The 11,792-nt window shown below is 32.2% G+C and overlaps 1 protein-coding gene and 1 long non-coding RNA gene across 3 annotated transcripts; one reads left to right on the top strand and one right to left on the bottom strand.

Annotated features, from left to right (window-relative positions):
- Window positions 1-396: 396 nt before the first annotated feature.
- On the bottom strand, window positions 397-1,877 carry LOC140174578 (uncharacterized). Its single transcript, XR_011864311.1, has 2 exons — window positions 1,759-1,877; window positions 397-1,077 (listed from the first exon to the last, which is right to left on the bottom strand). It is a non-coding gene; the product is annotated as an uncharacterized lncRNA (long non-coding RNA).
- A 3,546-nt stretch (window positions 1,878-5,423) lies between these two features.
- Window positions 5,424-10,847, top strand: LOC112706052 (probable L-ascorbate peroxidase 6, chloroplastic/mitochondrial). 2 transcript variants are annotated; one of them, XM_025757142.3, is made up of 12 exons: window positions 5,424-5,873; window positions 5,971-6,114; window positions 7,480-7,600; window positions 7,672-7,772; window positions 7,863-7,950; window positions 8,718-8,785; window positions 8,877-8,963; window positions 9,515-9,589; window positions 9,720-9,797; window positions 9,873-9,977; window positions 10,176-10,247; window positions 10,559-10,847. In XM_025757142.3, the coding sequence occupies exons 1-12, from the start codon at window positions 5,631-5,633 to the stop codon at window positions 10,709-10,711; spliced, it is 1,335 nt and encodes a 444-aa protein (XP_025612927.1). In that variant the 5' UTR covers window positions 5,424-5,630; the 3' UTR covers window positions 10,712-10,847. The 2 variants fall into 2 exon arrangements, with proteins under 2 accessions (XP_025612927.1, XP_025612928.1); XM_025757143.3 differs by having other exon boundaries at window positions 10,401-10,847.
- The last annotated feature ends 945 nt before the right edge of the window (window positions 10,848-11,792 follow it).

Here is an 11,792-nt window from a genome sequence, read left to right as displayed (position 1 = left end):
ATAAGTTCTTCAGTATCAACAAAGTATGTGAATTAGTAGAATGGTTTTATCCAAGTGACTTTAGTAACCAAGAAAATTTTCATATTAGAATGCAAGCTCAATATTATGAACTTGATGTTCCTAATCATGTTGAATTAACTAATTTGTGCACAATTTCGGAATTATGTCAATGATTAACAAAGACAGGAAAGCCTTTAACATATCCTTTGATTGATCATTTGATTCGCTTGGTATTAACTCTCCTTGTTTCAACTGCTACAACTAAAAGATCTCTTTTAGCTATGAATATTGTGATGAATAGATTCAGAAACAAAATAGACGATGAATTTCTTGCTAATTGTCTTTTAATTTACATTGAGAAGAAGATTGCAGAAAGATTTGACACATATTCTATTATCGATGAATTTTATGATATGAAAGCTATTTTATATGATTGTTAGAGACAAGTAATCAAATATGAATTACAAGCTCTAGAAGATAGTAACACTTAGAAGCTCACTCCTTTATTGAAAAGAAAAAAAGCTCACTCACTTAGAAGCTCACTCCTTAAAGGCTTTATATGATTGTTCACCAAATCTTCCTCAAAAGGGTTACTTCAATTCTGAACTATGTAGATGATCTAGTACTCGCAAGAGATGACATGCTCAAAATTAAATATTTAGGCCAGTTAATTTTCTTTTTTTGGGATAAAAGTGGCAAGAAGCAAGAAAGGTATAGCTCTATACTAAAGGAAGTACACCTTAGACTTACTTAAAGAATATGTGCTAACAGATTCAAAACCGACCGACATTCCTATAAACTATTCAATACAACTTCCTAAGACTAGAGGAACTTTGTCAGAAGATGCTAAACCTTATGAAGACTCATTGGGAGGCTAATTTATCTCTACAATACAAGACCAGATATAAGCTTTACGGTCAGCAAACTTAGCCAGTTCTTAGACTGCGCCACCGATGCACACTTCAAGGCCGCTTTCCACATTTTGAGGTATTTAAAATAAGCTCCTTGAAAAGGACTGTTATTCAGCTGCAGCAGTGATTTATCCCTTCGAGGTTTCAATGATTCAGATTGGGGCACCTGTCCAAACACACGTTAATCTGTTTCTGGATATTGTTTTTTCGTTGGCAGTTTTTTGGTTTCATAGAAAAGTAAAAAACAATAGACAGTGGCTCAGTCTTCATCAAAGGTAGAAGCAGAGCAATAGCATTTGCAACATGTGAAGGAATCTGGCTAACCTACATTTTAAACGACTTAGAAATCAAGCTACAAAAGCCAATGACTTTGTTTTGTGATATTCAATCAGCAAGACATATAGCCACTAATCCTATATTTCATAAAAGAACAAAACACATAGAAATAGATCGTCACAAAGTAAGGAAAAAGGTGCAGGATGGATCATTGAAACTCATGTCCATACCCTCAAGGGAACAGATCGCTGAGATGCTAACTAAAGCATTGACACCAGGACCGTTTGAAGACTTATGCGGTAAGCTAGGAATGTACAACATCTACCCTCCTAGCTTAAGGGGTAGTTGGTGTATAAGCTGCTTATGAGAATTATTAATTTTGGCTCATAGTTAGATATTAGTTGTTAGCATTTACAACTGTCAAGATCCTACTAATTAGTTTAGAGTTTGTTAGAACTTGTTATTAAGTTGCTGTGGTAGGCTTCTCATGAGAGTATAAATAGAAAACTAGATAATGTAACTAGTTGAGTTTTTTGGAAAATCTCAATGAAAATTCAATTCAAATATGTACCCTTCTTGTTCATCTTCTCCAAACCTCCATCATCTTCTTCTCTGTTCAAAGAATCGGCAGAGCAGAATAAATTTAAACAAGACGACTCTTGGCGACGCGCCACTTCCCAACTCTCTTATTCGAACCAACCAACACAAGAATTCGAGACACCTCAACCACCTCCATATGGCTCTGCAAATTCGCTCTTCTGTCTTGTTGATCTTCCATATGCCAGAGGCAATCTTTTTGCTAAGAGGTAAAAACTCAATACAATTGAAATTCTATTGTTGACCGAATCTCCATCATCCTAAACACCTCAAAATATAAGGACTCCATGGACTAAACTATGTTGCTTTTGCTTCTGCTATGCTACCCTCATTTTTTTCTTTGGACCTGGCCATGTTACCCTCATTTAACTTGTTAGGCATGGGTGGACTTTTTGTTTTATATATTTTTGTTGGCGAAAACTAGTGCACTCCAGTTAGAGTAAAGAGTGCAGCACTCTTTAAAAATTAACCTACTATCAAAGGTTATAAGATAAATTAAATTTATTTATTATTGTTATTATTTTTTTATCATGGGTTGAATAAACAAATTGACACTAACAAAAAACTAATTCCCTCGTTTAACACAGGACGACCTTTACACCACAGAAGTACTCAGGAAAACTTGATCGAATTCTTCCATTACTCTGTTATTGTCGGCATACGATGTCTTCAAATATCTTTACTGTTTTGTTTACTTCCATTATCGTTCTGGCTAGCCACAGAACCCACTACCTTCCACCTCTGCTATGAATGACCTTTAAATCCCGAAAAATCGCTGCCATAGAAGAGGAAGAAGCCTGTTTGTCGCCACTGCTGATTGGCTAACTCCAAATACAAAAATTAAAATACAATTATATTTAAACAATTATTTGTATTACTTTTTATTAATTTATTCAAAAAATAATTAAACTTTCAAGCTAATTGGTATAAAATATTACAGATATAAAACTAAAAAAAATTTTTATTTGTATAAAAATGAGCTTAATAAATAATTATTCTATTTAATATATAATTAAGAGTATTTTTTTGTCAACGAGTTATAATTCAAATGACATAGTCTTTTTATACTCACCTAAAACGTTACGGATTTGAGTCTTTCTATTTTTTGTTAAAAAAATGAGTACTTCTTTCTTTTATTAATTTATATAATATTTATTGAATAGTCGCAGTTACGTAAAATTTTTTTGTCATAATATTTGAACCAAAAAAAGAGAAAATGTTATTTTAAGAAAAATTAATAATATATTTTTAATACAAAATAATAAATTTTAAATATTCTTTTTAAATAATATATATTAACTAAAATAATAGAATTATTTCAAATAATATATTTTAAATATAGTAAAATAGCATATTTCAATAAAAAATTGTTAATAAAAAAATTATATAAATATTTTTATATGAATTTTTGTTTCGCACAAAATAAAATTATTTTATATTTATATTTGTTTGCTTCTTACGTTGTATATATATTTTTTAAATTAAATTTATATAATACAAAATCTTTTATCATTCACCTCATATTTAATATTATAATTTTGTTTCACACAAAATAAAATTATATATATATATATGTATTAATTAAATTTATATAACACAAAATTTTTATTATTGTGTTTATATTTAATATTATAATTTTGTTTTACATAAAACAAAATTTATTTAAATTTTAATATTATATACATAACATATATTTAATATTATTTTTTTTAAGATTCTAATATATTTTTTTCTGAATTTAGTACATAGATTTTTAATTTATTTTTCATGTATTATTTATTTTAATTTTATAGTCCAGTAATTTTTTTTGTTGTACAAATATATTGTTTTTAATATTTATATATTTTTTTTGTTTTGGACTTCAGCCTAATATCTAAAACTTATAAAGAAATCTAAAATTTATAAAAAAATGATTAACTTGATTAACAGATTACCTTTTTAAATTCAAACTATTCAAATAAAATATAATAAACGAAGAATTCAGATTTAACGAATTAACAAGGTGTGCAGCATTCTATATTTAGCAAGAAGCGTTTAAGGATGAGCTGTTTTTGTTTGAGGTTATATTTTCCTTTTTGTTTTTTTGGACTTGAAGTATAATTTTTGTTTGAATATGGTTTTTGTTATTGAATTTAAACATATTTGTATCCAAACCCAAACATGACGAAAACAAAAAATCTGCAGACCCAAAAAATGGTGTATTAATTAATCAAAACAATCGTTTGATAAGTCGCAAAAAGTCGTGTAGTAACTAGAAAACAAAAAATCGATTGATGGCCGTCACCTCTCAAAGTCTCAATGAAGCCTTCCGGGGTAAGACTCAAAAAAAAAAAAAAAAAAAGACACACACAAATGAAGCACACCGTCATCAGTGATGCATTTTCAATTTTCCAGAGATGGCAGCCGTTGGTCAAAATTCAAAAGAGAAGAAGACAAAACTTCAAAGTTTGACGTTTTAACAAAGTCCTTGGATTTTCTTAAAATAATTTATCCTATTCTCATTTTTCAACTTCCTTTACATTTTAAAATGGGGGAATGTGGCCTTAACAAGATTCCTTTCTCACTGCTAAATAAAGTGACAAAAAAAAAAGACGATAGCAATTAAATTTGTAATTTTTATGTGTAGTTCAGATTAAATTTTTATTTTTTTATTTTACTAACTTTTTTATTTAGAGAAATTTAATCTTCTTATTAACTAAAAATGTTATATCTTTTATTAATTAGACAATTTTAATTATCTACTATATTATATTTTATATAAATATTTTAAACTTAAATAAATCTATTAATCAGATCATTTTTTGTAATTCAAATCGACCATATATTTTTTCACAAAAAATTATAATTCATAATTTATTGTTTTATTTATTACCATAATAACAAATTATTTTATAATAAGTATCTGCCCTTTCTCATTGCTCTCTCGTCTCTCCTCTTATGTGCCTTGGCCCTTGGGACACAATTTGCATCAACAAGTATGAATGGGATGCACGGCATTTCGAGAAAATTCCAACGAATTGCATGCATATAAATTCTTTAATAATATGTAATTGTATAAATATTAAATCTTAGTCTCAAAAAATTGTGATAAATTGGTTTAACAAATTCAAATTATTATTTTAAAATATTTAAATCAAATTCTTAAAATGTGCATGAGCTTAAAATAAATATAGTTTTTTATAAAAGTCAAATAATATGAATACATATTTAAATAAATATATTATTGGGTTGATTCATGTCACTCAAACTATTATTGTTTACCTATAAAAAATGCTCTGTGCTCATTGTTTTTCTATGAAAAAATTTCTAGTAAGACAAAAATTTATTTAATTATAAAAATAAAGATAAAAAGGCACATAAAATTGTTTTTACTTTAATATTTTATCTCTAAAATAAATCCAAGCACAAATATGGATAATTTATTCACCAAGCATTTAAATTCTTAGAATTTCTTCGTTAAAAAATAAAAGTAGATAGAAATAAAAAGTATAACTAATTTTTTTTTAAGTTGTACATCACACATGAAATGATTTCTTATTTTTTTAATTTTTCTTTCATTATTAAAAATAATTTTTACTCTTGGTTAAAAAAATATTGGACATCATAGCATAATAACATATACCCTAATACGGAATAGACGAATAGTGGTGACTAGGAGTATTAATAATACTGCTTAAGCATAACTGCATAAGGTGCCCTGTTAACCAAACACAAGGAAGAATCGAGAGCGTTGCAGTGAGTAGGTGTGCGTGTCATCGCGCTTTTGGCAGAGAACATAATCAATTCATCATCCGAAACGCAAGGAGGGAATAGAAAGTGTTAAAAACCCAAACAGTACCCAAACACATGGCAGAGCGTGTGTTCCTCACTCATCCTTCGCTCACTTTACCATCTCAACCGTTTCCAACAACTAGAATGGCCTCCACCGCCACAGCCGCCATCGCTGCCTCACGCATTATTCCCTCCGCCACCGCACTCTCCTCTTCAGCTTCCCGCTCCTTCTTCTCCTCCTCTTCCACTTCTCGTTCCTCGCTCAAATGCCTCCACCTTCACTCTTCTTCACGTATCTCTCACCTCTTCGTCAATCAGGTATTGTCTCCTCCATTTTGAGCTGTTAACTCTTAAACTTGAGCTCGCGATGGATTCATGTGTTCACTTGCTTGTGCTTTTTTTTTTGTGTTTTCAGCGAAGAGCTGAGGTTCGTGTTTCGAGTGGAGACTATGCAACGGTTTCTTCTCCGAAGTCGTTGGCGTCTGATCCTGACCAGCTGAAGAGTGCTCGAGAAGATATCAAGGAGCTTCTCAGGACAAAGTTCTGCCATCCGATTCTGGTAAACCTTCATTTCTTGAGATCTCGCTGTTCGAGTACACTATCACGAAGTCACGAACGTCAGTTAGGTCTCCAAATACTCTAGAATTTTTGCATCTACTGTTCTTTTCGTTAGTAGAGACTAGAGCGTTTGAACTCGGATTCCAAGTGTTCACTCATTTTTTTTTTAATGTTTTTATTATTTGTTCGAGTTCGAAATAAGTTGCATAATCAAGTTCCATGACTAGTTGACTATAAGCGTTGTTAGAGGGGTTCGAATAAGTTACATGATTAAGTTCCATGACTAATTTACGCTGAATCCATGATCTAATTCACTTTTGCGGGGAGACTTGCATTATCTGGTCGTTTGGATTAATTTCTCTTTTATTTGACTTTCTTTTTCAAATTGAATTTGATTAAAATTAACGATTATAAGTTTTGTTGTCATGGAGCATAATGAACACAAACATGTAATATGGAGATGGACCTTGTACCTTGTGATTGATGCCTTATGCCTTTGATAAGCTGGCCATGTCCTAGTTTTTCTCTATTATTTGTCTGCTGGATGCATGATTCTTTCTGATACACTGACTAGTATTCCAGTGGTCCAATATCTACAAAGAATGCTGGAAAGGTCCACACAGCACTTTATGCAGAATTTATCTCTGGTTTTAAAGGATCAGCTAATTGGCCATGATGTTATGATGTTGTGTAATACTCTTTGGTCTTCACATCACACTGACCACCAGCGATAGATAGATTAACCATTCAACTAATAAGATGATTGGAATGAGGCTACTGATTACATGTGAATTCTTACTTGTGAACCTGACTTCCAAGGGTGGTGAGTAAAATTTAACGGTTGCCAAAATGACTAAAGCAAGATGTCAAACTCTTATGCATATATACTACATCGGATATTGGATGATATAGACCTGCCCCATAGACTTGGATCTTTGTTACAGAATTTAATTTATGTAGCTATTTGGCATTTTCAGTGGGGTGTGTCCTAGTTCCCTTTACCACTTTTTGAGGGTTAGGTCCCATTGCTATGGGAGAAGTAAAACTTCTATGGAAATGTTCAACCTTGGCTACAGTATGGTTACTTACTCTGGGATAATACTTATTGGTTACTGTTTAATTGGTGCAAAGTTCATGACCTCTCTTTTGGGGGTTTCTTCAGTGACATTTCAAGGATCTAAAAGCTTCTCTAATGACCTTGCATGTGCCTGCACACGCGGTTGTGTAGGAGATTCCTTATCATTCTCATTCTTTATAATTTTCCATTCAATTATTTTTCTTCTAAAACAAATAAATATAATTTTTTTGTACAATTTTATGTTACATTCTTAAGTCTCTACAGTTCACATAGAATTTTACGTGATAGATTCGTTTGGGATGGCATGATGCTGGTACCTACAATAAGAATATTGAGGAATGGCCACAGAGAGGTGGTGCTAATGGTAGTTTAAGATTTGAAGTTGAGCTGAAACATGCAGCCAATGCTGGTAATAATATACTAAACGTCGAGATTGTTTGAATTTTGCTTACTGTTTTCCCTGATGAGTTGCCATTCCAGGACTCGTGAATGCATTGAAGCTTATTCAGCCAATCAAAGACAAATATGCTCGTGTGACATATGCAGACTTATTTCAGTTGGCTGGTGCTACTGCTGTTGAGGTTACCTGACTCCTTTCTCTGCTTCAGGACTAACTTTTGGTTATATAACTTAATTAAAAGATATATTGATTACTTTCTTGGAATTGTCAGGAAGCTGGAGGCCCAAAAATCCCTATGAAATATGGAAGAGTGGATGTCTCATCACCTGAACAATGTCCTGAAGAAGGCAGACTTCCAGGTTAGTAGCCCATATATCCAGTGTGCTAAGAATAAAGCATGTGAACTAATGTGTCTAGTCACGTTAATTAGGATTCCATTGGAAATCATAGAAGTCAAGGCATTGGAATAAATTAATCATAGTAAAGAGCTTTAGTGTTTTATTGCTATTCTTGAAAAGGTAAAATATGTTTATTCTTCTTATTGAACCTAAGAATTAGATCGATGCTTAATTTTTTCACCTGTACTGCACCTTCTCTATTGTTTCTAGACTTGGACTGGCTAATGACTAAGCCATCAGCATTATAGAGTAACTAAATTGATTTACATTACTAGTTTTAATTTATCAATTTTGAACCTATTTGCAAGTTTGCCACTTTGCCAAGCACTTCCAAATGGAAACTGAAAAGCTTAATACCTTAAATTATTTATATTATGCTTTTATAAACAATGATGAATATCTATGATGGCTTAAGAAGTAAATACATTTGTCTAGTTCGATCTTCATTTTATCTTCAAAACTTCAATTAGCCCAATCCATTCTAGCCAAAAACAAAACCCAAACAAAAATAAAACGAAAACAGACAAACAATTTGGTTTTTCAGACTTGCATGGATTGCAGTTATAGGACTTGATTCATGTTCGACTGGAAATTTAGTTATGGTAACCGGGTGAGACACAATTCTAGAACTATTAAAATTTTAAATCATGCATTTTTAGAGTATAGTTAATATATACACTTTTAAAATTGTGTTGATATAGCTAACTGAAAAACATTTCTGTACTCAGATGCTGGTCCTCCCTCACCGGCTGATCATTTGCGTCAAGTTTTCTACAGAATGGGTTTGAATGACAAGGTGATTTCCGTTGTTTCCAACAAGGATCAAGGTAATAAGTTGGATCCTGGAAATATTATATGTGATTTTGATCAAGTTACTGAACCTGCAGGAAATTGTTGCATTATCTGGTGCGCACACACTGGGAAGGTCCAGACCTGAACGAAGTGGCTGGGGCAAGCCTGAGACTAAATATACAGTATATTATCTTCCCTTTCTCATCCTACTCGTTTGATGATTTTGTAGTAAATTTGTTTCAATTCTTCTAAGTCATATTCTAATTCTAAATATGATATTTGAATTTACCCGGTTCTGTAAGAAATGCTTTTAGCAAATAGAATATTTGAATGCCACAAGGGTGGGTTCCATCTGATAGTAGATCCTATCCATACAAGGTCGTGCAAGTCGTCTTTTTCTTCTTCCATGATTTTATTTACGAAATCCTATATAGATAGCTTCCCCTACTTTTTAAGAGGGAATATTCCACTGACCATGTCACAAAGCAATCGCTGAATTCACTCTTCTGGCTTCTGCCATTGAAGCAATCCCGAGATTTTTTCAAATATCTAGTTTGAATGCGAGTTCGTATTTTGCATTACCAGCAAGCACTAAAAGTCCCTTCTTCTTCGGGCATGTTATGTTTTATGTTAATCTTCTCTATACACTGCATATTACACTGCATATTATATGCCCTTTTTGCCTATTCCTTATCAGAATATTTTATAATTATAATTTTCTTTTGATCTACAGAAAGATGGACCAGGAGCACCTGGAGGACAATCCTGGACAGTACAATGGTTGAAGTTTGATAACTCATACTTCAAGGTCTTTACCACTACTTCTACTATCACCATTTTTCCAAAAAAAAAAAAAAAAGTTTAAAAATGTAATGGACATTGGTAGCGGAGGGGAGTATGCAGGGGGTTATGATTTCCTTATTCCCTTTTGTATGCAGGACATCAAGGAAAAAAAGGATGAAGATTTATTGGTATTGCCAACAGATGCTGTTCTTTTTGAGGATCCATCCTTCAAGGTAAGTAACTGGAGTTTTATTTTCCATGGCTATTTTACAAATGCACATAAAATTAAACTTTTGTGTAACTTGCAGGTTTATGCTGAGAAGTATGCTGAGGATCAGGTAGCATTCTTCAACGATTATGCTGAAGCCCATGCCAAGCTAAGCAACCTTGGTGCAAAATTTGATCCTCCAGAGGTTTGTTGATTTTAAGTTACCCTTACATTTATTTAAATTATATATCATGGACTTGCTTATGTGACCCACACCTGGAGATTTTGTTCTTGTTTATATAAAGCTTCCTGAGCATTTCTTTTCATTTCCTGCACATACGTGGGTCCATATAATGAGTTCTTGACCAAGTTTCCCAGTTTCCCCTTGGTATGTGTTTGTCAGGGCATAGTATTAGATCCTTCTCCAAAGCCACAAGCAGAGAAGTTTGAAGCAGCAAAGTACTCAACTGGAAAGGTTCTTTTCTTGCACCGTTTATACTCATATGTTATTATTCATTTAGCTGACAGTTGGAGAAATTTGTTAGGCATCTCGTGAAAGACTAACACAAGAAAATTTCATATATATGCGCGTATTGTTTATGGTTTCAATTTTTCTGGTTTGGTGCAGGATTAAAAACAAGTGTCATGTTTTCTTGTCCCAGTATCTTCTTTTAGTAATACAGGAAGAAGTATTTTCAAATCATGTGATATCCATGTAAAATTTGGAAGTCTTAAATGAAGAAGAAAGGAATAAAAAATTCAATAGTGTGCCTATTTGAATTGCAGAGAGAGCTATCTGATGCTATGAAGCAGAAGATTCGATCCGAGTATGAGGCAATTGGTGGAAGCCCAGATAAGCCCCTACAGTCAAACTATTTTCTTAATATCATGATTATCATTGCTGTTTTGGCACTTTTGACATCACTGCTTGGAAACTAGTTTTTGTAACCACCCCCCCCCCCCCTCCTTTTTCTTTTTCTCTTCTCTGGGCTTCCTTATAATTGCATGGCCATTTACATATACTTATTCTAACTTTTTCTGGTGGCTATCAAATCTATTAATGCATTGATGAAAACGAGCGCTTGACTGTTGCTTATTAATGACATTAGTTGGTCTATTAATCATATTATGAAAGCTACATACTTGGGATTAAGAAGGTTAAACAAAACTTTGGGTGCTTTCCTTTAAAAAAGCTTCTCACTTTCAAAGATCATAGGGGAGGGAGTCCTTGTATTTCTTTGAAGGTTGAATTCAACCTTTTTCGAATGCAAAAACAACCAGTAAGAAGGTTATTTGGAAATTCCAAGTGCTGCTAGCTACTTGTTTTGTCGTTTCTTTTCTGAGCTTATATTAGACGTTGAATTCGTATTCGTTGAACGGGTGAACTGACGTTTATTCTCCATTTTCATGATTTTGCAGTTTTTAAGTTGAGGTTGGTTACTTGGTAACATCTTTGTTATTTATTATTTTAGTCTGCATAATCTGACATCTAAGTTTAGTTGGTTTAGTTTAAGAAATATAATAAATAATTTCGATAATCTAAAAGTGACAATGCAAATTGGTAATTATTCACAATTTTAAATTCATTTATTAAATCTTCTACCAAAAATATTGTAATTCTACTCAAACAATAATTCATATACTAATCATAGACCACGATGTTCTGCAAGTTGGAGAAAAATTGTGAAATGCAAGTGGTAGCGCATATGCATCTCTGGAGACCCTAACTAGTAACTACTAGATAACTTATGACTAGGTATTTTTTGGCTGAAAATAATAATGAATGATTATAAATATTATTATTCATGCTTCCCAATTTCCGGAAGTCTATGTGCAAATTAAATGTCAACGGCATGTTTGTCTTGTTTTATTTGGTATTGACTCCATTGTCGTTACATATTATATAAAAGTAGCAAACTGTAACATCTTTTTTAATGCGTGATGTCAAAACCGTAAGCTCTTTCGACTATTATTATATATATATATATTTGTTTTCTGACGGAAGCTCTTTCGATTATTG

This window comes from Arachis hypogaea, chromosome 8 (assembly GCF_003086295.3).
Source record: "Arachis hypogaea cultivar Tifrunner chromosome 8, arahy.Tifrunner.gnm2.J5K5, whole genome shotgun sequence".
In the NCBI taxonomy this organism is placed as follows: Eukaryota; Viridiplantae; Streptophyta; class Magnoliopsida; order Fabales; family Fabaceae; genus Arachis; species Arachis hypogaea.
Note: the sequence above shows the minus strand (reverse complement) of the source record. Positions and strands in the feature narration are given on the sequence as shown.

What these genes read in the sequence shown, in the direction of transcription:
- LOC112706052 (XM_025757142.3), top strand. Translation starts at nt 5,631, where the DNA reads ATGGCAGAGCGTGTGTTCCTCACTCATCCTTCGCTCACTTTACCATCT. An exon ending in TTGATAACTCATACTTCAAG is followed by an intron (nt 9,590 to 9,719) that starts GTCTTTACCACT and finishes TTTTGTATGCAG; the next exon opens with GACATCAAGGAAAAAAAGGA. An exon ending in CAAAGTACTCAACTGGAAAG is followed by an intron (nt 10,248 to 10,558) that starts GTTCTTTTCTTG and finishes TTTGAATTGCAG; the next exon opens with AGAGAGCTATCTGATGCTAT.